At 56.0% G+C, this 27,568-nt stretch overlaps 1 protein-coding gene across 5 annotated transcripts in view; it reads left to right on the top strand.

The window, feature by feature from the left end:
- Positions 1–8,083: 8,083 nt before the first annotated feature.
- RIPK1 (receptor interacting serine/threonine kinase 1) overlaps positions 8,084–27,568 on the top strand; it is a 51,821-nt gene continuing 32,336 nt past the window's right edge. Inside the window, exons 1-5 of one of the 5 annotated variants that reach the window (XM_089333463.1) lie at positions 8,112–8,230; positions 12,111–12,187; positions 20,395–20,615; positions 22,211–22,367; positions 24,764–24,901. In XM_089333463.1, coding sequence (XP_089189589.1) covers positions 20,464–20,615; positions 22,211–22,367; positions 24,764–24,901 — 447 coding nt within the window. In that variant the 5' untranslated portion in view covers positions 8,112–8,230; positions 12,111–12,187; positions 20,395–20,463. Of the gene's footprint in view, positions 8,231–12,110; positions 12,188–20,394; positions 20,616–22,210; positions 22,368–24,742; positions 24,902–26,872; positions 26,968–27,568 lie in introns of those variants that run through there. The other 4 variants (XR_016234364.1, XM_089333462.1, XM_089333464.1 and 1 more) reach the window with 4 other exon arrangements.

Here is a 27,568-nt window from a genome sequence, read left to right as displayed (position 1 = left end):
TCACGGCTCAAGGCATTGGGTGCTGCCACCCACACGAGGCCTGGATTGAGTTCCTGCTGCCCAGCCCAGCCCAGCCCAGCTGTTGTGACCATCTAGGAGGTGAAGGACCGATGGAAGCTCTCTCTGTCACTCTCCCTCTTAAACAAATTTAAACAAATTTTTTGTAATTCTTTAAAAAAATCTCTTTTGCTCCTCTTCCAACTGCTACCTTTTCCAGGATAAATGAGCCCTGATTTCACCCACCCTGGGACAGGGGCCAGAGAGGACACCCACATCCGCTGGGCCCAGGAGAGACTATTGTTACATCCTGTGGCCTCTGCACCTGTTAAAGCCGTGAGTTTCTCTCTCAAAACCGTTTGTGTCCTGGCACCCGAACCTCCCCCCACCTCGGAACAACGCAGCCACCCCTGGGTGTTCAACGATGGACTGTGAGAGCTGGTTCTCGGGTCACAGTTACGCCGCCACTTGGGATGCTCACGCACCCTGAGTGCCTGAGGTCAAGTCCCAGCCCTGCTCTGACCGCCAGCTTCCTCAGCGAGCACCTGGGGAGGCAGCAGGCGATGGCCCAAGTAGCTGGGTCCCTGCCACCCATGCGAGACACTCGGATTGAGCTCCTGGCTCTTGGCTTTGGCCTGGCTGTTGCTAGCCTTTGGGGAATGAATCAGTGGATAGGAGATTCTCTCTCTCTCTTTCTTTCTCTTTAGCATTCAAATGAATGAATAAAATATTTTTTTCGAAAAGAGAGTTGATTCTGAGCATAAAAACAATCAGACTTGGGAAATGATAACGTATTCTGCCCTAATCTCTCTCGCGCTCTCTCTCTCTCTCTCTCCCTTTCTCTGTAAGTTTGATGGAGAGTCCACAGTGCCTCCTAGTGCAGCCGTGTGAGAACTGACGGACCGAATCCATCGTGACGGGGTCCAGGACAAGCCCTTCTCGGTGTGGTTTCTGCTCTGTACTCACCATCCAGGGCTGGGTGACAGCTCTGTGCATCGCGGCTGAAACACAGCTGTGTTGGAAACAGTGGTGGGCAGCTGTGTTGGAACCACTTCCGGCAGGCTGGCCCCAGGTGGGAGAGAGGCCTCCTCCTGGGAGGAACCCGTGTCTAGCAGGAAGCCGCCGGCCGGTGGTTCTGAGCTGCTCCCCTGGGGGAAGTGAGGACCTAGGCTTTGCTGCCCACGGGAAACCCCCTTCTCCACTGCACATCCGCGTCCCGGGCCCTGCCCCAGGCGGGATCAGGAAACTGCAGAGATCTTTACGGGAAAAGCCCTGCGTTCTGTGAACTTTGTCCTCACGCTCAGGAGTGGGTTTCTAGTAAACTGGCATTGGCCGACATGCAAGGGGCAGCGTCTAACCCAGGCTTTCCTACTTCTGTGACGCTGGCGGGGAGTGGAGGCTTCAGGTGGAGCTCAGGACACTTGCGTGGTGTGAGGCCCTCGGCTCCCAGACGAGTTTCGCTGCTGCGTTTGCATCATGAACGAGAAAAGCAGTGGAGGTGTCGTGAGGACCCAACCACGCCACACTGGACACTCCCTGGGTGTTCATGGACCTTTATCCATGTCTCCTCTAGAGTGAGCCGAAGTTCAGCGTGGGGGGGTCTGCACAGCCACCACACCCTGTCCGTGCCACGCTGCCTTGGCGTCTGTCCCCTCCGGCCTGGACAGTCCTTGCACACCTGTACTCCCCTGCTGCTTGCCTGGCCACTTCAGACCAGCTCCAGCAGGAGCAAACCATCTCCAGTAGCCTCCACGCTTGCCCTCCTGGGGTGGGTGTCTTCGAAGCTTCCTTGTAACTTAGTCATTCTGTACTGCAGTTGGTGAGTCTGTATGAAACCTCTGCGGCTTAACTTTCTACATGGCTTCGACTGCTACCATTTAACGGTGTGTAAAAATGCTCTTGATAAACAATGGACCCACATGGTAATGAACTTCCATGAGCTAGTGTTTACACAGCTCATGCAATCTTCCCCCGTCTTCACAGGCTACCCTGACGCCATCTGGATTCACATCCCCAGGATACAGCCTGGGCCTAGTCTCCACTTACAATGATTTTTCGTCACAGATATGATCACGGAGCCATCTTTTCCACTACTACTATGACTTTTGTTTTTTCTTCCAGAAAGTAAAGACATAATTTATGAAGAAAACTTGTCACATACACTTACTACTTTAGCCTCATTCTTGAGATTTTATCCTAAGGGAGTTATTTTCAAAAATCACCAAATTATAGATTTTTTTAAAATGAAGAATCCTAAATATGGGTTTGACTAAGTCCAATATGTCCCTTTGATTGAAAATGCTATAAACTCAATAGGAAAAAGTGTGGTGTTATGTGTGCCATATAAAACGCTGTCGTAGAAAGTGTTGCATGTGGGGCCAGCGCTGTGGCGCAGTGGGTTAATGCCCTGGCCTGAAGCACCGGTATTCCATATGGGCGCCAGTTCTAGTGCCAGCTGCTCCACTTCTGACCCAGCTCTCTGCTATGGCCTAGGAAAGCAGTAGGAGATGGCCCAAGTGCTTGGGCCCCTGCACCCAAGGGAGGCCCGGAAGAAGTTCCAGGCTCCTGGCTTCGGATCGGCACAGCTCCCGGCTGTTGTGGCCAATTCAGGGAGTGAACCAGTGGATGGAAGACCTCTCTCTGCCTCTGCTTCTCCTTTCTTTGAGTAACTCTGACTTTCAAATGAATAAATCATGAAAGAAAGAAAGAAAGCAAGAGAGAGAGAGAGAGGAAGGAAGGAAGGAAGGAAGGAAGGAAGGAAGGAAGGAAGGAAGGAAGGAAGGAAGGAAGAAAGAAGGAAGGAAAGAAAGAAACTGTTGCATGTAAGCAAAATAGGACTACACAACTGTCAGGCCAGGCGGGTTCTAGGATTGCCGCTTTCATGAGCCTCATTTAGCCTATTCCATCCTATTTCATGGATACCGGCAGAACAAGACTTCCGGGTGAGAAACAAGTGTTGCTCCTCGCGGCGGAGCAGTCCCTGGTTGATATCCTTTCGTGTTGCTCCTCCCGCTCCCGAGTCCCAGGACTGCATCTAAAGGACACACCATGAACACCTGCACACGAAGCCTGCACTACAAAGGGACCGGAGCCTGGCGACACGCTGCTTCCCAGGGCGCAGAGCGTGTCTGCTCTTCCTGGAGGGTAAGTGGACTCACCCCTGCAGGCTGTGGGGCTCCGGACTCTGCCCCGAGGAGCCCAGGCACACAGCTCCAGCTGTTCTCCGCGTGCCCAGGAGGAAGCTGCAGAGAAGCCGAAACCGTGGTAGTTTGGCTTTCCCCAAAATAGTGCAGGCACTAGTCAGGGGCGTGCGACTAGAGGAACGGGAGACACACGGTTCCTAGTGTGATAAAATTCTCCTTCGTCTTGCTGTTTGCTCTTGTTAGATACGTAAGTAGATATTCATATACCAGCACAGGACGCACACTCTGCTCAGTCTCTGTTTTCAGAAAACCAAGGCAGGGAATTCCGTCCTCCTCCTGCCACCATCCCTGCTTCCCTCCCTAGTGGGAGACCCCCCTCTGCTGCTCCCTGTCCGTCCTACAGGCCACAGGGCGGGCACTAGAGCTCTCAGCGCTCCGCGTGGCAGCGCAGCTTTGCACCTCCCCAGAGGGACCCTGTGACCTCAGCCCTGGGGCTGTGGCTTTAGAACCTTCTGTGCAGGGGTGACAGGTGCCCTCATCTGGCTTCTACGCGGAAGTGTTTAAGGGTTCCCCCTTAGCGTGACGAATGGCTGCTGAATGTCATCGAATGTTTGGAAGCGTGTTCCGATGCCCCGGGGAAACTCACTTTGGTTATGCTATCTTGTCCTATTTCTGTTTGCTAGTAGTTGGGTTACAAAGTTTACACTGGTGCTGATGAGTCAGATTCGCCCGTCATTTTCTCCTCCGGTCCTTGTCGGATTTTAGCACAGAGCTGGGAGGGGGATCTCTTTTCTTTATTCTCTGGATTAAGAGTCAGATCTTTTGTTCCCTGAATGTTTGGCGGCACTCACCACCACGATTGTCTGGATCTGAGATTGTGTTTTGTTTGACGGGAATAAAAACCAAGTCCTGATTCTGGCCCTGGATGAGATGGAGGAGCCTGCTCCATCCTGTCTCTCCACTGAGTGCCGCCTGGAAGCCCTAGTAGGTGCTGAGAGCAGCTGCTTCAGGGATCTGAAAAGCAAGTATCAGCAGGAAGATCTTGCAAGCCCAGAATCCAGGTACAGCCAGCCTGGCAGTGTGTGCACCCCCGTTTCCTGTAGTATCCCTCAGCCTGAAATCGCAGCCAAAAATTCTCAAGGAGAAACAACTCTAGGAGAAGCCCCCTAGTTCTGCCTTGAACGGAATTCCTAATATTCAAGCGGAGTGTGACATCCTCCGTTTTTTTCTTTTCTTGCACACTCAAGTGTGTAAGAACCCTGCGGTGGCAACAAACGGAGCCTGCGACAGCCAGACTCCGAAGAAGAGAGCTGTGCCATCCGATCAGGGACTCTGCGGCCACCGTGGAGTCGGGGCCAAGGCCCAGTGCACGCCCCTCTTTCACCACCTGGCTCTGGACAGAGGCGCACTTGCAGCACTGGGCGCAGCAGGCAAGTAAAGCCCTGGCTTTCTGTCTGCAGTGTGAATAGAAGCCCCCTAGAACCAGAAGTCCTGAGGGGACCACAGGGAGACCAGCGGTGTCAGGAACTCGAGGCTGATCGCTGGATCACCCACATGTGGCTCTGAACCCAGGCGGCGTTATCAGAGACGTTCGACTCAACACCAAGGTGAGCTTACTGCTCCGATTACAGACTGCCCACTGGGCTGCTCACACGAGACAGGTCTGAACGGCACCACAGAGGCTCTGAGAAAAGTGTCCACTGGCCTTCCATTTTTTTTTTTTTTAATTTAATTTTTTTTTTTTTTTTTTGACAGGCAGAGTGGACAGTGAGAGAGAGAGACAGAGGGAAAGGTCTTCCTTTTGCTGTTGGTTCACCCTCCAATGGCCGCTGCGGCCAGCGCACCGCGCTGATCCGATGGCAGGAGCCAGGAGCCAGGTGCTTTTCCTGGTCTCCCATGGGGTGCAGGGCCCAAGCACTTGGGCCATCCTCCACTGCACACCCGGGCCACAGCAGAGAGCTGGCCTGGAAGAGGGGCAACCGGGACAGAATCCGGCGCCCCGACCGGGACTAGAACCCGGTGTGCCGGCGCCGCTAGGCGGAGGATTAGCCTAGTGAGCCGCGGCGCCGGCTTGGCCTTCCATTTTAACTTGTGGCTTGCAACTACCAGGGTGATATCTTGCTAAAACAAAAATGGCATTCCTATAGAATTAAAGCTCAATATTTCAGAATATCCCAAACATACATAACCCAACCCCACATTACTTGGCAACCAGAGAACTGGGAAAATCTCAACAGGCTGTAGTTAAGCTGCTGCCTGTGATGCCTGGCATCCCACATGGGTGCCAGTTCGTGTCCTGGCTGCGTCATTTCTAGTCCAGCTCCGTGCTAATACACCTGGGAAAGCAGCAGAAGATGGCCCAGTGCTTGGGCCCCTGCATCCACATGGGAGACCTGGAAGAGGTTCCTGGCTCCTGGCTTCAGGAGAATGGATGGAAGACCTCTCTCTCTGTTACCTCCACCCCCACAAACTCCCACTCTCTATACTATGACTTTCAAGTAAATAAATCTTTAAAAAAAGAGAACAAAACATACCCAATACAACCAGAAGGAAAATAATAAAAATAGGAGTAGAAGTCAGGCCAGTGCCACGGCTCACTAGGCTAATCCTCCACCTGCGGTGCCAGCACACCAGGTTCTAGTCCTGGTCAGGGCGCCGGATTCTGTCCCGGTTGCCCCTCTTCCAGTCCAGCTCTCTGCTGTGGCCAGGGAGTGCAGTGGAGGATGGCCCAAGTGCTTGGGCCCTGCACCCCATGGGAGACCAGGATAAGTACCTGGCTCTGCCTTCGGATCAGCACGGTGCGCTGGCCGCAATGTGCAGGCCGCAGCGACCACTGGAGGGTGAACCAATGGCGAAGGAAGACCTTTCTGTCTCTCTCTCACTGTCCACTCTGCCTGTCAAATATATATATATATGAGTAGAAGTCAAATAACTTAACAGAAAATAAAGTTGATGTTTTGAAATGATCATTGAAGTGGATAAATCTGTAGAAAGACTGACAAAGCAGAAGATACCAATGACCAATACCACAGGCAACCCTTATCCAAACAGGATACACTGGAAGAGCCCTGGGGATGCCTGAAGCCTTCGTGTCTTTTTGTGACAACTCAATTTTTTTTTAAGATTTGAAAGTTAGAGAAGACACAGAGGTCTTCCATCCCCTGGTCCACTCCTCAGATGGCAGCAGTGGCTAGGGTGGGGCCAGATGAAGCCAGGAGCCAGGAGCTTCTTGATGGTCTCCCTTGTGGGTAGCAGGGGTTCACACATTCAGGCCATCAGCAGGGAACTGGCTCGGAAGTGGAGCAGCTGGGACACGAACCGGCGTCCGTACAGGATGGCGGCACTGCAGGCAGCAGCTTGCCTGCCACCCACAACGCGCCCCTCGCTTCTTCGCAGTGCTGTGCAGGGATGCACCACAGGTTTCTGTTGTTTCTAACATTCGCCCATGAAGGATTCCTGGGTTGCCTTACAAGTCTCGGCAATCGCGAACAAAGCTGTGATCCAAAATCATACACAGGTGTATGGACTTAAGCTTTCGATTCACAAATACCAAGGTGTAAAACCGCCACCCTGTATGGAAAAACTGTAACTTTGGTAAGAAATTGACCAAATTCTTTTTTGACAAATTTGCATTCCCACCAGGATTAAATCAAGAGTTCCTGTTGCTCCACCACCTCACCAGCAACTGTTTATATCAGTGTTTTAGGTTCGAGTCACCCCACTAGGCGCGAAACAGTAGCAGGGTCAGTATGCAAGCCCCTGGTGGCTTAGGCGGCTAAGCCTCTCTGCACGCGCCCATCTGCGGCGCCGCCTCCGCGGACCTCTGCCCGCTCTCTTCCTGCCGCGTTTTCCCGTTATCTGCCTACCAGGTAGCAGTCCGCAACCGCCTCTCCCGGGCATTCTCTGATCCTCTGCTCACGTTCCCGATGCGCACACGCCGTATACATCTTCCTACAGGCCGCAAGCGTGTGCAGGTAACAGCGCACCTCGCTTCAGTAGACACCGACAGCAGGTGCTTCCCCCTGGGGAGGGCCACGGAGGACCCAGCACGCTTCCTCCGGCCGGGCCAGCGTGGGCGCCGGGCCGCACGCCCACTCCCCGCGCAGGCCCCGGCGGTCTCCGTGTCCTCGCGATCTCCGGGCCTCCGGGCTCCTCTCGAACCCGGGAGCCAGGACCCGCGGGCGCCCGGCGCGGCGCGCACGCCCACTCCCCACGCAGCGCTTCCCGCGGGCCCCGGGCTCTCCGTGTCCCCGCGATCTCCGGCTCCCCTCGGGCGCCCGGCCCCGCGCGCACGCCCACTCCCCACGCAGGCTCCCCGCGGGCCCCGGGCTCTCCGTGTCCCCGCGATCTCCGGCTCCCCTCGGGCGCCCGGCCCCGCGCGGCGCGCACGCCCACTCCCCGCGCAGGCTCCCTGCGGGCCCCGGGCTCTCCGTGTCCCCGCGATCTCCGGCTCCCCTCGGGCGCCCGGCCCCGCGCGCACGCCCACTCCCCACGCAGGCTCCCTGCCGGCCCCGGGCTCTCAGTGTCCCCGCGATCTCCGGCTCCCCTCGGGCGCCCGGCCCCGCGCGCACGCCCACTCCCCGCGCAGCGCTTCCCGCGATCTCCGGCTCCCCGCGGGCGCCCGGCGCGGCGCGCACGCCCACTCCCCACGCAGGCTCCCCGCGGGCCCCGGGCTCTCCGTGTCCCCGCGATCTCCGGCTCCCCTCGGGCGCTCGGCGCGGCGCGCACGCCCACTCCCCACGCAGGCTCCCTGCGGGCCCCGGGCTCTCCGTGTCCCCGCGATCTCCGGCTCCCCGCGGGCGCCCGGCGCGGCGCGCACGCCCACTCCCCACGCAGGCTCCCCGCGGGCCCCGGGCTCTCCGTGTCCCCGCGATCTCCGGCTCCCCTCGGGCGCCCGGCCCCGCGCGGCGCGCACGCCCTCCTCCGCCCGGCGGGGCAGGGGGCGGGGGCAGCCGCAGTCCACGCCCTCCCGCGGGCTCGGTCACTCGGCGCGCGGACGGCTCGGCCACCGGACCGGCCTCCCGGAGCGCGGCAGCGGAGCGCGGCCGGACGCGGCGGCGGAGGGGCCCGCGGCCAAGGGGCCGGGAGCGGTGAGCTGGCGCGCGCGGGGCGCGGGCGGGCCGGGCCGCGGCGGCCACTGCGCACCCGCGGAGCGCTGGCCCCGCTGCCCCGCGTCGGGCCGGACGCCCTCGCCCCGCTCGGGGCTGCGGCTGCAGCAGGGGCGGCGGCGGCGGCAGGGGCAGGGGCGGCGGCGCGCTAACTCGCCCCCGCCGCTTCTCCCCTCCGGGCCTCGGGAGGGAGTTCGCCGCGAAAACGAAAGTAAATCGCTCCGGGCCGTGTCTGCCGCGGCGCCGGCGGGGTCCCCGGAAGGGGCGGGGCCTCGGGCGGGGGGGCGGGGCCTGCAGACCCGGAAGTCGGTGCTGACCGGCGTGGTCCGCACTGGGCGTTCCCGCCGGCTCCAGGGCTGGGCTGGTGGTGCTCGCTGGCCGCTGCTGTTAGAGACGCTATTGCAGGGCCTTTAGGAAAAAGGGCGCGTCCTCACAGGGCTGTGGAAATGTCCCTTTGAAAGGGTCTTGAGCTTTTTTTTTTTTTGTAAATGGATTTATTTATGTATTTATTTGAAAGCTAGAGTTAGAGAGAGGGCTTCCATTCATTGCTTCACTCTCAGGTGGCCACAACAGCCAGGGCTGGGCCAGGCCGAAGCCAGGAGCTTCATCCAGGTCTGCCCCGCTGGAGCAGGGGCCCGGGCCCTGGGCCGTCCTCCACCGCTTCCCCGGGCCCGGGCCCTGGGCCGTCCTCCACCGCTTTCCCGGGCCCGGGCACTGGGCCGTCCTCCACCGCTTCCCCGGGGCCGGGCACTGGGCCGTCCTCCACTACTTCCCCGGGGACGGGCACTGGGCCGTCCTCCACCGCTTCCCTGGGGCCGGGCACTGGGCCGTCCTCCACCGCTTCCCCGGGGGCCCTGGGCCATCCTTCACCGCTTCCCCGGGGGCCCTGGGCACTGGGCCGTCCTCCACCGCTTCCCCGGGGCCGGGCCCTGGGCCGTCCTCCACCGCTTCCCCGGGCCCGGGCACTGGGCCGTCCTCCACTACTTCCCCGGGGCCGGGCACTGGGCTGTCCTCCACCGCTTCCCTGGGGCCGGGCCCTGGGCCGTCCTCCACCGCTTCCCTGGGGCCCTGGGCCGTCTTCCCCTGCTTCCCCGGGGCCGGCCCTGGGCCGTCATCCACTGCTTGCCCGGGGCCGGGCACTGGGCCGTCCTCCACCACTTCCCCGGGGCCGGGCACTGGGCCGTCCTCCACCGCTTCCCTGGGGCCCTGGGCTGTCCTCCACCGCTTCCCCGGGGCCGGGCACTGGGCCGTCCACTGCTTCTCCAGGGGCCCTGGGCTGTCCTCCACCGCTTCCCCGGGGCCGGGCACTGGGCTGTCCACTGCTTCTCCAGGGGCCCTGGGCTGTCCTCCACCGCTTCCCCGGGCCCGGGCACTGGGCTGTCCTCCACCGCTTCCCCGGGCCCGGGCACTGGGCCGTCCTCCACCGCTTCCCCAGGGGCCCTGGGCCGTCCTCCACCGCTTCCCCGGGCCCGGGCACTGGGCCGTCCTCCACTACTTCCCCGGGGCCGGGCACTGGGCCGTCCACTGCTTCTCCAGGGGCCCTGGGCCGTCCTCCACTGCTTCCCAGGTGCGTTAGCAGGGAGCTGGATGGGAAGTGGAGCAGCTGGGACGCAGGCTGGTGCCCTCAGGGAGGCTGGCGCTGCAGGGGTCCGCCCCGGGCCTTTTGTGCACGTGGGGTCCCAGCGGGTTTAAAGATGATCCCTGTGGTCCTGCCGGCAGCCGGGCAGGGGAGTGTGCCGGCTAAAACTTCCCGGGCGTCGGTGGTAACTGCTTTCCTGGGAGTGCCGCGGGCTCCTCGGGGTTCGGAAGCCGCAGACTGCGCCCCACTCCCAGTGTTTGAGGAAGCCTCCTGAGGATGGGTGGGGGAGGCGCTGCGGTTCTGGGGCTCCTCCCGCCCTCGGGGCTCCTGTTTGTCTCAGACACAGCTAAGGCTGCCGGCCTCGGCTGAGGGTGCTGAATCTTGTGACTCAACTCTGGAAGCTGTCGAGGCGGGTGTGAACTTGGAGTGGTGGTGTACTCGTCTGCATTTTGTGACCACCGGGAACTTGTGGGTGAACTTGGAGTGGTGGTGTACTCGTCTGCATTTTGTGACCACCGGGAACTTGTGGTTAATTACAGGTGTGGGGGACCAGTGCTGTGGCTCAGGGGGTTAAAGCTGCATTCTAAAATAAATAAATAAATAAATAAAGCTGCATTCTGCAATGCCGGCATCCCATACGGACACTGGTTCAAGTCCCGGCTTCTCCACTTCCAGTCCAGCTCCCAGCTAACGCGCCTGGGAAAGCAGCGGAGGATGGCCCAGTGCTTGCGTCCCTGTCACTCACATGGGAGACCCAGATGAAGCTCCTGGCTCCTGGTTTTGGGGCTGGGCCAGGCTGTGTGGCCATTTGGGGAGTGAACCAGAGGATGGAAGATTTCTCTCTCTCTTCCTCTCTCTCTCTAACTGCCTTTCAAATAAATCATTTAATTAAAAAATTGACAGGTAGAGTTAGAGTAAGAGAGAGAGACAGAAAGGTCTTCCTTCCGTTGGTTCACTCCCCAAATGGCCGCCACGGCCTGTGCTGCGCTGATCCGAAGCCAGGAGCCAGGTGCTTCTCCTGGTCTCCCATGGGGTACAGGGCCCAAGCACTTGGGCCATCCTCCACTGCACTCCTGGGGCACAGCAGAGAGCTGGACTGGAAGAGGAGCAACCAGGACAGAATCCGGCACCCCAACCGGGACTAGAACCCGGGGTGCCGGCGCTGCAGGCAGAGGTTTAGCCTAGTGAGCCACAGCGCCGGCCCCGCTGCAGCTTTTCTATACACAGAAAATTTATTATTAATGATAAACCAGTAATAATGATCAGCTTTTAATTTTCCTCTCTATGTAAGAAAAATTCCTGGAATATTAATATCAACCTCAAAATTGGGCAGACTACTACTATTTGGTGCTTTTTTGAAAAAAAAAAAAAAAAGATTCTACTTTATTTATTTGAGAGAGTCACAGAGGGAGAAACAGAGAAAAGTCTTCCATCCTCTGGTTCATCCCCCAAATGGCCACAATGGCTGGAGCTGGGCCATTCTGAAGCCAGGAGCTTCTTCCAGGTCTCCCACGTGGGTCCAGGGACTCACACACTTGGGCCATCTTCTTCTGCTTTCCCAGGCCACAGCAGAGAGCTGGATGGGAAGAGGAGCAGCCATTTGCGATGCTGGTGCAGTAGGCTGAGGCCTAGCCCACTATACCACAGCGCCGGCCCCTGTTGGGTGCTTATTAACCCGTAACGTGTTAATACCACCAATGTGATCCGGGAATTTGAAGCAAAATGCATAACTTCTCATGATTGGTTGAATATTACATTGTCAGAAATGATTGGCCATGCTAATCTATAGAATATTGGTCTTTTTTAAAGGTTTATTTATTTGAAAAGTAGAGAAGGTGAGAGAGAGAGAGAGAGAGATCAGTCTTCTGCTGGTTCACTTCCCAGATACTCCATGGCCTTGGATGGGCCAGATAAAAGCCAGGAGCCTGGACCAACATCTGGGTCTCCCAGGTGGGTTGCAGGTGCTTAGGCAATTGAGCCACTGTCTGCTGTCTTCCCGGGCGCATTAGCAGAGAGCTGAACTGGGAGTGGAGCAGCCAGGCCTGGAATCAGCACTTTGATATGGGCTGCCAGTGGTAGAGGGGGTGGCTTCCCCACTACACCACAGCATTGGCCCCAGAATATTGATTGTGAACCATATTTTTGTGTATGTTTTCAAAATTTTGCCTGTATGTACTCCATGTTTCTGACTGTAGCATACTCACCGAATATAGGTGAGCAAAGCAGTAAGACTGGGTCTTTATATTTATTTTTCTAAAGATGAATTATCCTTTGCCTGTCTAGAGAGGCGTTCTGTGGTAGGGAACTGACGCTGGAAGTCGGAGTGAAAGGCAGAAGTTGGTTTCCAGGAACTGCCCCTTGTAAGTGACTCGTTCCGTTCCAAATCTGAGTTTCTTCATTCTGTGCATTGAGGTGATGGTAGTCGAATTCACATGGCAGAGTTGGGATACGCTGATATAAATGATAATGCTTGATTAAGTTCTGTTGCGGTGTTGCTTCTCGTTGGTTCTTTGCTCAGAGCTCTTGTTTATCTGGGCGAAGCATCAAGAATCTTGGAGCATCACAGAATCTTAGAGCAGTGCTGTGGTCACGTTCGATTCCTGGCCGAAACCAGAGTTCTGTTAGCGAGGAAGAGGGGATCCAGTAGTCAGCTGTTACTACTACAGTGAAACCTGACAGGCTGTGAGGAAGAGTGCAGACCGGTGCCTCCTCACACGGGGCCCAGGACAGACAGGAGGCAGGGTACAGATCTGCAGCCAGACCAGATGTATTCAGGGAAAGCAAATCTGCAGAGGTGGGTGACCCACTGCTGGCATGCGCAGAGTGGACACAGCCGTTCTCACATTCCGTCTCGCACCCTCTTGTCTTTACTGCCAACCCCGCATTCTTCCCCAGGTTTGGAAAGACCTGTGTGGAGGACTTCGCCTCTGCCTGCCGCCCCCTGCCCCCAGCCCCTGGGGGCTGGGCCCTGTGCCGCGTGTTCAGTCTGTGTGCACGGCACAGTGGGTCACCCACCTCTGGGCTCTGTGCCGCGTGTTCAGTCTGTGCACGGTGCAGTTGGTCACCCACCTCTGGGCCCTGTGCCGCGTGTTCAGTCTGTGTGCACGGCACAGTGGGTCACCCACCTCTGGGCTCTGTGCGGTGTGTTCAGTGTGTGTGCACGGCACAGTGGGTCACCCACCTCTGGGCCCTGTGCCGCGTGTTCAGTGTGTGTGCATGGTGCAGTGGGTCACCCACCTCTGGGCCCTGTGCCGCGTGTTCAGTCTGTGCACGGCGCAGTGGGTCACCCACCTCTGGAGCCCTCTGCCTGTGTTCTTCCGCTGTGTCCAGGCTGGCAGTCGGCCGACCTCTGCGAGTTTACCTCTCTGAATGCAGTCGGTGTGGCTGTGAGTTTGTGTTCCTGTCTCCTCTCTGTTTTGCGCCCTGATTCCTTACACTGGACGCCCTGTGTGAGGAGGCACCCGTCTGCACGCGTTTCCTTACACCAGCTGCTTATGAAGGTAAGACAGACTTATTTTGGCTCATGATTTTGGAGGTTCACTGACCAAGATTGGGCAGGCCCCATTGGTGTGTGTGTGTGTGTGTGTGTGTGTGATCTTCAGTGATGGTGTTCTTGCTGGCAGAACCCTGAGTGTGCATAGAACATCACCTGACTGTCTTACGTGGGTTTCCTAGAAGCCATGAGGATTTAATCATTAGGATTGCTCCACCCTAGGAAACCAACCCAATTAGTCAACTGCCAAAGGCACCACCTTCAAAAACCCCAGCTGAATTATGTTTCTACTCTTTCAGTTCTGTGAACGAAAGACCTTGGGGACTAGAGTTTTATCACACAGGCCTTTGGTGTGATAAGTAGCAGCAATGAGGTAGGAAGCCCGTGTTTTCTATCACACTGCTGTTATGTATGGTCACCAGGAAAAAGTGTGTGGGGGGGGATTATTTAGAAATTAAAATGAACCCTACCACTGAAAGGCCAATATGAATATTTTGATGTATAGCCTGCCCTGCTGTACGTCTGTGGGTGGCACCTTCCCAGGCATGTTAGCAGGGAGCTGGATTGAAACAGAGTAGCCAGGACTTGAACAGGTGCTCAGACACAGAATGGGAAAGCCACATGCCTCCCCTAGACTTTCTCATCAAGTTCAAAATAACTTTGGTAAGTGATGACATTTACCATTTAGTCCGTCCTTGAAGAACTGAAAGTCCTAGGAGTATACAGGTCAGTATGGGCTTTTGTCTATGATTTATTTATTTATTTTAGATTTTATTTATTTGAGAGGTAGAGTTACAGACAGTGAGAGGGAGAGACAGAGAGAAAGGTTTTCCATGCGATGGTTCACTCCCCAAATGGCCCCAACGGCTGAAGCTGGGCTGATCTGAAGCCAGGAGCCGGGAGCTTCTTCCGGGTCTCCCACGCGGGTGCAGGAGTCCAAGGACTTGAGCCATCTTCCACTGCTTTCCCAGGCCACAGCAGAGAGCGGGATCGGAAGAGCAGACCCCAGACTAGAACCAGTGCCCACAGGGGATGTCTGTGCCTCAGGCAGAGGCTTAGCCCACTGTGCCACAGTGTGGGGCCCCTTATGTCCACTATTAACAGAAGAAAAATGTGTGCCCTTTCAAGGCAGTTTCAAGATCAGGAAGCAAAAAGGAGTCAGTTGAATTAAATCAGTGCCAGGTGGGTGCCTGCTGGTTTGCCTCAAAGCCTTGGGGAGTCGCCCTTGAGAGAGAGAGGCAGGGGCAGGAGCAGGACTCTGGTGAGGCCTCCCCGGGGTACTTCTGCGGGAGCTGTGGAGAGCTCAGACCCTGCCGGTCCTGAGCAGACGCCTCGAGCAGCCCTGAGCGCTGTTGCCGTGAATTTTGCTCTTGCGTGTCCCTTTTACTTCCACTGGATCACTAATGCATCCTGGTAGCCAGTGCTTTGGCCGTGCTTTGGTCTCAGGATTGTACCGATAAAGCCACTTTCATGTCCTCTTACGACTCTCAGGAAGGATATTTCAGGCTCTCTCTCTTTTTTTTTTTTTTTAATTTAAGATTTATTTATTTGAAAGGTGGAGTTACAGAGAGAGAGAGAGAGGGAAAGACAGATCTTCCATCCTCTGGTTCACTCCACCAAATGGCTGCAGTGGCCGGGCCTGGGCCAGACTGAAGCCAGGAGCTTCTTCCAGGTCTCCCCTGTAGGTACAGGGGCCCAGGTACTTGGGATGTCTCCCACTTTTCCCCAGCTGCACCCACAGGAGCTGGATCGGAAGTGGAACAGCTGGGACTCGAATGGGTGCCCGTAGGGGATACCGGCGCTGCAGACGGCGGCTTAGCCCGCTGTGCCACAACGCCGGCCCTGCTTCAGGCTCTGATCCCCGTTGTTTAAAATTTCCATGGAAAGCCCTGCTCTTGTCTGCCCCTGGTCTGGATGCAGCAGTTTCGGCTCCCACAGAGCAGGCCTGCTCCCTTTTAATTTTCAGTCCTGAGTGTGTCAGTTGGGCCCGTGAGATGCCTGTGGTGTTCGCTGTCGCTCCTGCTGTTTTCACAGGTCATCTTCCATCAGAGTGTGAACGAGACTCGTGCTTCTCCCTGTGGGTTCACATGGATGATCTGCTGCGGCAGGCCTGATGGTCACGCATCGATCCCTTCCTAAAACGTGTCATCCGTGTTGGGGCGTTTCCCATAGACCTGTTGTGAAGCACCCACCGTTTCACCATTCTTCCACCCACACTTCGCCGTAAATCTGATGTTTGTTCTGGCAAAATGCATGTTGCTCTGATGGAGTTTTGCAAACTCCTGTTAATCTTAGCGCCTCAGACTAGATCCTTCTCACACATGTTACGGCAAGCAGCAAGGGCTTCCTGGTACCAAAAATTTTGAAATCCATGCATGTGTTTTTTTCATAGTACATATTTCTGTGAACCCTCTGAAGATCTCTAGTCTCTCTGTGTGTGTACAGATACACTGTTGCTACAGACTTTTTGAAAATTTATTTGCATAGTTATGTAACATTCTAAGGAATGTGTTATAATCCATTTAACATGTGCTTTATTTTTGCAGTTAGGTAATCCTTTTTTTATTTTTAACTTTTTATTAGTGTGGTTTTTTTTTTTTTTTTTTTTACTATTTGTGCAGTAGAGAGACACGGTGCTGTCCCGTTCACTGGTTTCCTCCTCGGCTGTCTGAAGAGCCAGGGCTGGGCGAGGCTGAAGCTGAGAGGCAGAAACTCAATCCAGGTCTCCCACGTGGCGCCAGAGACCCAACCGCTTGAGCCGTCTCTGCCGCCTCCCGGGATTTGCCTTAGCAGGAAGCTGGTATTGGGGCCCGTGGCCGGGTCTCGAAGTCAGACACTCCACTCTGGGGACAGATGCCCACTCCAAAGTAGTCCTTTTTAAAAGTCACCCATCTCAAGGCCGCAGCTCACTAGGCAAATCCTCCGCCTTGTGGCGCCGGCACACCGGGTTCTAGTCCTGGTCGGGGCGCCGGATTCTGTCCCGGTTGCCCCTCTTCCAGGCCAGCTCTCTGCTGTGGCCAGGGAGTGCAGTGGAGGATGGCCCAGGTCCTTGGGAGACCAGGATAAGTACCTGGCTCCTGCCATCGGATCAACGCCGTGCGCCGGCCGCAACGCGCCGGCTCTGGCGGCCATTGGAGGGTGAACCAACGGCAAAGGAAGACCTTTCTCTCTGTTTCTCTCTCTCTCTGTCCATTCTGCCTGTAAAAAAAAAAAAAAAAAAAAAAAAAAGTCCCCCATCTCGTGATGCGCTGCCGTCTGTGAGCTTCTGGTAGGCACCCAGGACCCTGCCTGCCGTCTGTGACGCTGTCTGCCTTCCCGAGCTCCACGGGCTCATTCTCAGACACGAGCAGCCTTAACTCTCAGGGAGAAGTCCTGGGGCTGTGCAAGACTTAGGATGGCTTCCCCCAGGAGCGACATCCTGCTGACACCCAAAGGATGGGCAGCGTCTAGCCAGGCAAGAGGCCGGGAGAAGAACGTGGCTGACCGAGGTACAGAGGGGGTGGAGCACACTCCCCCCGAGGTGGGGGACGGCCACGCGGGTCCGCTTTTCTCTGTGGATGCACAGTAAGTGCTGAGCAGGCCCCACACTGATCCGCCTCTCCTGTGCCCTCCACCTCCGTCCCCTGCCCCACGTCCCTGTCACATAGACGGTGGAGACCTGCAGGGCACCCGGATCCGGCGTGGGTAAATGCGGACGGCCAGCCTGGTAGAGCCGGCGGCTTCCTTCTCACAGCCTCTGCAGCCCCGGGAGTGGTGTTACCATTTCCCTCTGCAGAGGGGAAATGGAGGCATTAGTAACTTCCGCAAGGTCACGGGGCTGAGCTAAAGGACACACTCAGCAAGCGGACGGGTGGTGCTCCCACGGTCTCACCTACAGCGCGCGGCGGCACCCGCTCGCCCTCAGCCCCGTCCCCCGCCCCTCCCGGGGGTGTGCTTCTGTCCGTGTGCTCCCTCTTGTTGGCCACTGTCTTGCCTCATGGGGAACGTGGCCCCCAGAGCCAGACTGAGGAGCCGACGCGTGGGCCTGGTCTGGGTAGACAGGGCCGCCTGCGGTCTCTGTGTGTTGAGGGCTGCAGGCCACTGGACAAGACGGGGAGGGAGGGGAGGCCGAGAGCATTCCCAGAAACACCTGCCCAGGCTGCTTAGACACTCTGTACCCTCCAGCAGCCTGTTATGAAAACCGTTCAAGAAGTTGCCGAGTGAGCACTCTTCACGGGAACTCCGCCCCTCTCAGTGTGGTTCGACCCTGCTTGGTGCAGACCTGGCTGTCCCCCAGGCTGGGTGGGTTTTTTTTTTTTTTTGGGTGGAGGGGATGTATTTCAGAGTACACATCCCCCTGACTACCTCACCGTGCTTAGAACTGACGAGGGTTCAAAATACTTACAGACTTCTCTTCTGATTGTAAGTTTTACTGCAGTTCTTAAAGAGTACCGATGTCCCTTGGAGCCTGTGTCGCATCGGTTCCCAGAGACCCTGCCCGTCACCCTGTGGACACCAAAACTCAGGGATTCTCAAGTCTTTGGTATAAAATGCCATAGACTTTGCCTTTAACCTAAAACTCCTCCCGTATACTTAAAGTGATCTCTAGATGGCTTACCTAGTACAATGTCGGTGCTATGTGCTTAGTTGTTGTACTGTTGTTTAGGGAATACTGACAAGAAGAGGAGCCTGTGTGTGTCTAGTACAGATGTATTTTGTTCCAAATACTTCCTTTTTTCGAATGATGTATTTATTCGAAAGGTAGAGTGACAGAGAGGAAGAAACAGAGAGAGAGATCTTCATCCACTGCTTCGCTCCCTAAATGGCTGCAATGGCCAGGGTTAGGAGCCAGGGGCTCCATCCTGGTTTCCCACGTGGGTGCAAAGGCCCAAGCACCCACGCACTCAGACCATCTTCTGCTGCTTTCCCAGGTGCATTAACAGGGAGCTGAAGTGGAGCAGCCGGGACTCGAACTGGCGCCCATATGGGATGCCAGTGCAGCCAGCAGCTTTACTTGCTATGCCACAACGTTGGCCCCTTTCAGATATTCTCAAGCCACAATGGCATGGATGCAGAACCAGCGGGAATGGAGACCCAGCTGTGCCCTTGCTCAGTGTTGGCAGATGCGAATGCCTGTGCACCCCCAACCGGCCTGGGCACAATAGATCGTTACCATCATCCCGGAAAATTCCCTCATGCCCCCTCCCGCTCAGTCCTCCCCCTGCTCCCGGGCGACCAGTGTTCTCTTCACAGCGGGCTGCTTTGGACTGTTCTAGAACTTTAAATACGTGGAGCTGCACAGCACGTGTTGTTTGTGGACAGTTTCTCTCACTGAGCATCATGTGATCGCGTTTCATCACGCCGTGTTCTGCATCGCTAGCTCAGTTCCTGTCTGTTGCCGAGTGAGGGTTCTGTTGTGTGAATGGAGCGTGGGCTGTTGTGAATGAAGCTGCAGTGGGCACTGTGTAGTTTTTTGTGCATTTCCGGTTTTCTCAGGATTGGAACTGCTGGGTCACAACCAGCTGTGTGCTCAGTTTTTTTTTTTTTTTTTTTTTTTGGACAGGCAGAGTGGACAGAGAGAGAGACAGAGAGAAAGGTCTTCCTTTGCTGTTGGTTCACCCTCCAATGGCCGCCGCCGGCTGGCGCGCTGCGGCCGGCACACTGCGCTGATCCCATGGCAGGAGCCGGGTGCTTCTCCTGGTCTCCCATGGGGTGCAGGGGCCAAGCACTTGGGCCATCCTCCACTGCACTCCCTGGCCACAGCAGAGAGCTGGCCTGGAAGGGGGGCAACTGGGAAAGAATCCGGCACCGTGTGCTCAGTTTTATACAAAGCCACCACACCCTTTCCCACCGTGGTTGCACTATTTTACTCTCCTGCCACCAGTGTGTAAGAATTCCATTGGCAGCCGGCGCTGCAGCTCACTAGGCTAATCCCCCACCTTACGGCGCTGGCACACCGGGTTCTAGTCCCGGTCGGGGCGCCGGATTCTGTCCCGGTTGCCCCTCTTCCAGGCCAGCTCTCTGCTGTGGCCAGGGAGTGCAGTGGAGGATGGCCCAAGTGCTTGGGCCCTGCACCCCATGGGAGACCAGGAGAAGCACCTGGCTCCTGGCTTCGGATCAGCGCAGTGCGCCGGCTGCAGTGGCCATTGGAGGGTGAACCAACGGCAAAGGAAGACCTTTCTCTCTGTCTCTCTCACTGTCCACTCTGCCTGTCAAAATAAATAAATAAATAAATAAATAAATAAATAAATAAATAAATAAAAAAGAAAGAATTCCAGTGGCTTCCAGTTTTGTCTGCTGGGTCTACCCATAGTACATTAGGAAATGTTTTTCTTGTGTGTTCTACCATCTGGGGAAGGAAGGTCATGTTAAGTTTCATTTTTGGGAATCCCGAGTGCACAGACATTTAGGTTTATTAACCTGAAGTTGCCAGCGGCCTGCAGCCACCTTCTACATGAGAAAGTTCTTGGTTTGGAGAATCCTGGCCATGCCCTTAAATCGAAAAGCCCAGGCGTATGTGAAGACAGGCTCCAAGTGGTGAATTCACACAGAGACGTCTTGTAAAGAGCCCATGCCTCGTCCGAGACAGTCACACTCTGGCCTGTGCTGTCCTGAGGGTGGCACTGAGGGTGCCGCGTTCCGTGGCAGTCTGTTGCAGCCCTCTCTCCTTGCATTCCCTGACCTCAGCTCTTGTCCCTGGTCGGGCTTTAAGCCCTGGTGTCTGGGTGGCCAGGTTGGCAGTGCCCTGCGAGGGCATGACGTGGGGCCTCTGCCTTTATCCAGTGCCTGCTGCTTTTCCATCCCGGAGCTCTGTCCTTTCCACGGAGCGCAGCCGCGCCTCAGAATACGTTTGTATTCCGGTCTCCAGCGTATAGGTGCTGTGTGGCAGGGAGGTTTAGAGGGCTTCCTAGTGGCCCCTGTTGGCAGAAATGAAAAGCTGGGGGCATAAACACCCCCGTCTCCCGGATTCTTAGAACTAGAAGCCGCCCCTCTCGGAGGCTGATAATGCACAGGCCCCCGCGCTGGCGGGAGGTGGGCCGGACTTCTGAGTAACGATGTTTTCGCCCTGAGACGCCCTCTCTGTTTTCCTTACAGGACACAACCTGGGAACGGGGGGACGTGGTGGATCTGGGGGCGTTCTGAGCCCGCACACAGCAAGCAGACATGTCTTTGGATGACATTAAAATGAAGTCCAGTGACTTCCTGGAGAAGGCGGATCTGGACAGCGGCGGCTTCGGGGAGGTGTCTCTGTGCTTCCACAGACTCCATGGCTTAGTGATCCTGAAGAAGGTGTACACAGGGCCCAAGCGTGCCGAGTGAGTTGGGAGCAGGGGTGGGTGGGACACGGCTGCGCCCATGAGTGGCCAGCTCTCGGGACGAGGCAGACCCTGGCGGGAGTCTCGGGTCGTGGACCTGCGTCAAGGAATGAGAACTCTTAGGTTGTTGTCGTCACTGGTGAGGACTCGGGCTGCTCAGACAGAAGCTCACAGCCGATAAATAATGGACGATCCGGGAGGTGATGAGAAATGGGAGGAATTCCTGAAGCTACTCACTTGCTTCACCTTTTTGGTGCAAACCAGCCCTGGGTATGAAAACAGACGGTTCATTCATGAGAGGTTCTGGTAGCCTTCTCTTTCAAGTCATCAGGGGAGAGTTTTCCCTCCCATTCTCCTTGTTACAATGGGTATGGCAGAGGCCATGTTTCTTTTTATTATTTATTTATTTATTTATTTATTTATTTATTTTGACAGGCAGAGTGGACAGTGAGAGAGAGAGACAGAGAGAAAGGTCTTCCTTTGCCGTTGGTTCATCCTCCAATGGCCGCCGCAGCCGGCGCGCTGCGGCCAGCGCACCGCACTGATCCGATGGCAGGAGCCAGGTACTTATCCTGGTCTCCCATGGGGTGCAGGGCCCAAGCACCTGGGCCATCCTCCACTGCACTCCCTGGCCACAGCAGAGAGCTGGCTTGGAAGAGGGGCAACCGGGACAGAATCCGGCGCCCCGACCAGGACTAGAACCCGGTGTGCCAGTGCCACAAGGCGGAGGATCTTTTTATTTTTTTAAGATTTATTTATTTATTTGAAAGGCAGAGCTACACAGAGAGAGAAGGAGAGGCAGAGAGAGAGAGGGAGGTCTTCCATCTGCTGGTTCACTCCCCAGTTGGCTGCAACGGCCAGAGCTGCGCTGATCCGAAGCCAGGAGCCAGGAGCTTCTTCCAGGTCTCTCACGGGCGCAGGAGCTCAAGCACTTGGGCTCTTCCACTGCTTTCCCAGGCCACAGCAGACAGCTGGATCGGAAGTGGAGCAGCCGGGACTCGAACTGGCACCCATGTGGGATGCCAGCACTGCAAGCGGTGGCTTTACCCGCTACGCCACAGCACCAAGGCCATGTTTCTTACTGCTCTTTCTTGTGCATTCTTTTCTTCATGCACCAGCACTGTTGCTTGTGCACCTGTCATTCCGTCACATATCCTGAGCACCCACTGCCAGTCCCTGTTAAGGCGCAATATAAAGGTGCCTCCTAGTGTGTTCTGAGCCGGGGAGCCATCAGTACAGACCCAAGCGTGGCAGAAGTGCGGGAGATGGGAAGCGTTGGAGGCGCGCGCCGAGCTCCTTGGGCCTTGCCCTCCTGAGCCTGGCGCCTTCCCTGCCCGCAGGTACAGGGAGATGGGAAGCGTTGGAGGCGCGCGCCGAGCTCCTTGGGCCTTGCCCTCCTGAGCCTGGCGCCTTCCCTGCCCGCAGGTACAGGGAGATGGGAAGCGTTGGAGGCGCGCGCCGAGCTCCTTGGGCCTTGCCCTCCTGAGCCTGGCGCCTTCCCTGCCCGCAGGTACAGGGAGATGGGAAGCGTTGGAGGCGCGCGCCGAGCTCCTTGGGCCTTGCCCTCCTGAGCCTGGCGCCTTCCCTGCCCGCAGGTACAACGAGTCTCTGCTCGAGGAGGGGAGGATGATGCACAGGCTGAAGCACAGCCGGGTGGTGGAGCTCCTGGGCGTCGTCATGGAAGAGGGGAACTACTGCCTGGTGATGGAGTACATGGAGAAGGGCAGCCTGATGCACGTGCTCAAAGCCGAGGTACAGGACACGGGCGCCAGCCCTCCAGCGCGGGGCTGCCGTGTGGCCGTTTGCTTACAGCGCACTGCTATAACATAATCCCTTCGTGAGTTGCTTCATAGTTTGGATTTGTTTAAAAAAGATGCATTTATTTTATTTGAAAGACAGAGTGACAGAGAGAGGGAGAACCAGAGAAGGAGCTCTTGCATCCCCTGGTTCCCTCCCCTAAATGGCCACAGCGGCCAGGGCCGGGCAGGCTGAAGCCAGGAACCAGGAACTCCATCCGGGTCTCCCTCGTGGGTGGCAGGGGCCCAAGCACTCGGGCCATCTGCTGCTGCCTTCCCAGGCACATTGGCAGGGAGCTGGGTCAGAAGCCGAGTAGTTGGGACTTGACCCATGCTCTGACACAGGATGCCAGCCTGGGCTTAACCCACTGCAGCAGAGTGCTGGCCCTGTTTGGATTTTTTGAAGTCAGTCCCTTGTTAGATTTTCTTTGCCTGTCCCAGCCCAGGGAGTCGTTTCTCCATCCTCTCAGCCTCTGACAGCCGCCGTGTCACTCACTTGGAAGGTCCTCTGGGCCTTTTTACCGTACCTGTCAGCCTGTGTCTGATCGAGTTCCCAGGTGGGCTCTGTCCTAATGAAGCCTGTCATCATGTGGGTACATGCTTGATACATAGCAGCTAAAGCCGGCTTGTGAAAGCATGCACGCCATGAAGAGGGTGACAGATGTTGATTGATTGATTAAGCATGTGTGCTGTATGAGACTGCAAGAGAAGATGGGAGATTGAAGATTACCTTTTGAAACAATTCAAGAAACTTTTATAGAACATTAGCAACAATAACACAGTATAATATTTAAAACAGGGAAATAAAAAGGGTTTACCTAAACCAAATAGTTTTTCAAAAAAAATTTGTAAAGATTTATTTATTTATTTGTCAGAGTTACACACAGAGAGAGAGAGAGGTCTTTCATCCACTGGTTCACTCCCCAGTTGGCTGCAGTGGCTGGAGCTGGGCTGATTCAAAGCCAGGAGCTTTTTCTGGGTCTCGCACGTGGGTGCAGGGGCCCAAGCACTTGGGCATCTTCCACTGCTTTCCCAGGCCACAGCAGAGAGCTGGATCGGAAGAGGAGCAGCTGGGATATCAGCTCGTACCCATGTGGGATGCTGGCTCCACAGGCAGAGGCTTCACCTACTGTACCACAGCGCTGGCCCCGGACCCCCCCCCCCATTTTTTTAAAGATTTATTTATTTATTTGAAAGGCAGAGTTCCAGAGAGGCAGAGAGAGGGAGAGAGAGAGAGAGAGAGAGAGATATCTTCCATCCACTGGTTCACTCCCCAAATGGCCACAATGGCCAGAGCTGGATCGAGCCAAAGCCAGGAGCTTGGAGCTTCCTCCGGGTCTTCCACATATGGGTGCAGGGGCCCAAGCACTTGGGCCATCTTCCACTGCTTTCCCAGGCACATTAGCAGGGAGCTGGATTGGAAGTGAAGCAGCCGGGACTTGAACTGGCGCCCATATGGGATGCCAGCACTGCAGCTGGAGGCTTTACCTGCTACGCCACAGCACAGGCCCTGACCCCAAATTTTTTATGCACGGAAATAAACATATCTTTTAATTCTATTTTCCATGAACTTTCTTATTTAGTTATTTTATATTTTATTTATTTGAAAGGCAGGGAGACAGAGAAGGCTCCTATCCACTGGTTCATCCCCCAGTGCCCACACCAGCAAGTAGGGCCAGCTTGATGCCTGGCCCAATCCAGGCCTCCTGTGTGGGTGGCAGGGACCCAGCTACTTCAGCTGTCAGCTGCTGCCTCCCAGGGTGTGCATTAGCAGGAATCTGGAGTCAGAGGTGGAGCTGGGACTTGAGCCCAGGCATCTGATGGGGATGCGGCCGTTCCAAGTCGCATTTTGACTCTTGTTCCAAACACCTGCCACTCCATGAGGTTCTGAAGTGTCCAGTAGTCTGCAGTGGGAGCGTCCTAGCCTTGCACAGACGAGAAAGGCTTGCAGTGTGAGGACACGTAGAGACTTTCTTTAATAGTATATTTTTTAAAAAAGATACATATTTTTTAAAATTTTGAGGGGCAGAAAGAGATGGATGGATAGAGCTCCCATCCGCTAGTTCACACCCCAGTTGTTCGCCCAGGACTGAAGTCAGGAGCCGGGACCTCACCCAGCTGTCCTACGTGGGTGACAGACCCGACTACTTCATGCGTCAGCTGCTGCTTCGCAGGTGCTGTGTTAGCAAGAAGCTGGAATTGGGGGTTGGAGCTGGGAATGGAACCCGGGGATTAGGACGCGGGAGGCTGACCCCCAGGTGCCCGCCTCGGACCCTGTCACGCTAACCTAACAGCTGCACTGGCCTGTTTGCTGACTTCTCCACTTCACAGATGTAACATCCCCCGTTTTAGATCAGTATCCCGCTTTCTGTAAAAGGAAGGATCATTGCAGAGACCATCGAAGGGATGTGCTACCTGCACGGAGAAGGTGTGATTCACAAGGACCTGAAGCCCGAGAACATCCTCGTCGATAACGACTTCCACATTAAGGTAGCCAGAGCCTGCAGGCTTCTAGGAGGTCCAGGAGTCTGAGCCTCAGTCCCTGCCCTGAACCCGTTCCTGTAAATGGCAGATACAGGAAGACTAGCCTGCGTGCACGTGGTGGTGGTGGTGGCGGGGCCAAAAGGCTCCGCTGCGGGTTGAAAGGAAAGACAGGGTTGATGGGCTTGGGCGGTAACTGAGAGTGGAACCGGCGTCTTCGGAGAGAAGTGGAATTGGATGGGATGGGGAGGAACCACTTTGCTGGCTTTTGCTCTCCTGCTCTGTCAGACTCTAGATGGAAACATGTCAGGCTTGCCTTGCTGACCCTAGAGTGGGCCATTTTCCCCATCATTCCCCCGGGAAATCTGTGTGGCTAGGACTCTTCTCTGGAAGTACAGGGGTGTGAAGGCATGCTTGGAAAATCTCCAGCATTCAGATCTGGCCTAGAGTCAGGTCAGTAGCAAGTTGGGCGTTTTGGCATCAAGAAACATCTGCTTTGAAATTTAGCTGATTTATAGTTTCTGTTTAATGCCATCTGCGCTTTGAAAAAATCAGTATCCGTTTACAAACTCTTTTCCCATTGTGGTAGAGCAGACAAGCGAAAGGAACTGTACCTTTGGCCACTGAAGGCTTTGGAATCCCAGCGCAGGAGTCGAGGGACGTGGCCCTCGGGAGGAACTCGGGACCTGTGCCTGCCGGTCCCCCTCTCCGTCAGAAGATGCTGCCTCTAACGCTTCGCTCTAGCTTGGACACATTTTTATTCCTGTTTCTTTCATGATAGCTCTTTAGTAGCGTATTTCTCACAGTTCTGGGTTCACATCTCTGAATTTTAGTTTTCATAGTTCTTAAATGGATTTGAAAGGCAGACCTTTCCCATCTTCTGGTTCACTCCAGATGCCCTCAACAGCCGGGGCTGGGCCAGTCCAGAGCCCGGAGCCGGGAGCCCAAGCCAGGTTTCCCATTGGTGGCGGGGACCCAGGCGCTTGAGCCGTTACTTGCTTTCTCCCAGGACGCATTAGCAGGAAGCTGGAATGGAAAGCGGAGCTGGGACTCGAACCCAGACACTGGTACAGGATGCTGGCACCCCAGGTGGCGTCTTCATTGCTGCACCACAGCCTTCCCTCAAAAATGTGTGACTTTTATTGACTACTTATTATTTATTTATTTATTTATTTATTTTTGACAGGCAGAGTGGACAGTGAGAGAGAGAGACAGAGAGAAAGGTCTACCTTTGCCATTGGTTCACCCTCCAATGGCCGCCACGGCCGACGCACCGCGCTGATCCGATGGCAGGAGCCAGGAGCCAGGTGCTTCTCCTGGTCTCCCATGGGGTGCAGGGCCCAAGCACTTGGGTCATCCTCCACTGCACTCCCGGGCCACAGCAGAGAGCTGGCCTGGAGGAGGGGCAACCGGGACAGAATCCGGCGCCCCAACCGGGACTAGAACCCGGTATGCCGGCGCCGCAAGGGGGAGGATTAGCCTGGTGAGCCGCGGCGCCGGCTAACTTACTTATTTTTAAGATTTATTTATTTATTAATTTGAAAGGCAGAGTTCCAGAGAGAGAATGACCCCCTCGCCAAATGGCCACAATGGCCAGGGCTGGGCCAGACGGAAGCCAGGAGCCTGGAGCTGCATGCAGGTCTCCCCCTGGGTGGCAGGAACCCGGGTGCTGGGGCATCTTCCAGTGTTTCCCGTGCACTAGCAGGGAGCTGGATTGGAAGCAGAGCAGCTAGGACTTGGACCAGCACACACAGGGATGCTAGTGGCAGCGGCTGAACCCACAGCACCGGTGCCGGCCCCAGTATGTGCCTTTGAGGCCGTCACGTGGGTTCCCAGAGGCAGAAGTGGAACTGTGCCCTCGCTGTGCTGCTCTGTCCCGCTGCCCTGCCGCCTCCCTCTCTGCTCCGTGTCTGACCTTGTGTTTTTCTCTCTGCCTTTCCATCTGTTTTCTCCTCCTCCCCTTCCCGGCTTAGGTTCAGGCCACCAGCTCAAAGCCGGCAGCACCACAGTGTGTCCTTGGGATCCTTGGAAACTCGCATCCCTGGGCCTCTGGACGCCCTGTGGGGAAGTAGAAGGTGTGGTATCCGGTTACCATCTGCAGAGGAGAACTTACCGTCTCCCCTCCCCCAGCGTCCGCCGCAGGCAGAGTCCAGAGCAGATGCAGAGCCCGCACGGAGTTAGAACAAGTGTGTCCGGGGCAGCTTCTGCTTTCTGCCTCCCTTTGTTGCGTAAGACCTGACATACCAGAACTTCACATGAGTACTTATTTTTTTGTTGTTAAGATTTATTTGTTTCATTTGAAAGGTAGAGTTATGGAGAGGAAGACACACACACACACAGTGCTTCCATCCACTGCTTCATTCCCCAGATGGCCAAGACAGCCCAGGCTGGGCCAGGCGCAGGCCAAGAGCCAGGAGTTTCATCTGAGTCTCCCATGTGGGTGGCAGGGACCCAGGCACTTGGCTCATCTGCCGCTCCCTCCCCAGGCACCTTCACAGGGAGCTGGAGCAGCAGAGACTCAACCCAGTGCTCGTGGGGGATCCGGCATTGCGGGCAGCAGCTTAACTCACATGAGCATCTCCTTTTTTTTTTTTTTTTTTTTTTTTTTTTGAAGGCAGAGTTGGACAGTGAGAGAGAGACAGAGAGAAAGGTTTTCCCTCCATTGGTTCACCCCCA

This window comes from Oryctolagus cuniculus, chromosome 5 (assembly GCF_051225735.1).
Source record: "Oryctolagus cuniculus isolate XC-2025 breed Fujian yellow rabbit chromosome 5, ASM5122573v1, whole genome shotgun sequence".
In the NCBI taxonomy this organism is placed as follows: domain Eukaryota; kingdom Metazoa; phylum Chordata; class Mammalia; order Lagomorpha; family Leporidae; genus Oryctolagus; species Oryctolagus cuniculus.
This window is presented reverse-complemented; position numbering and strand designations above follow the sequence as displayed.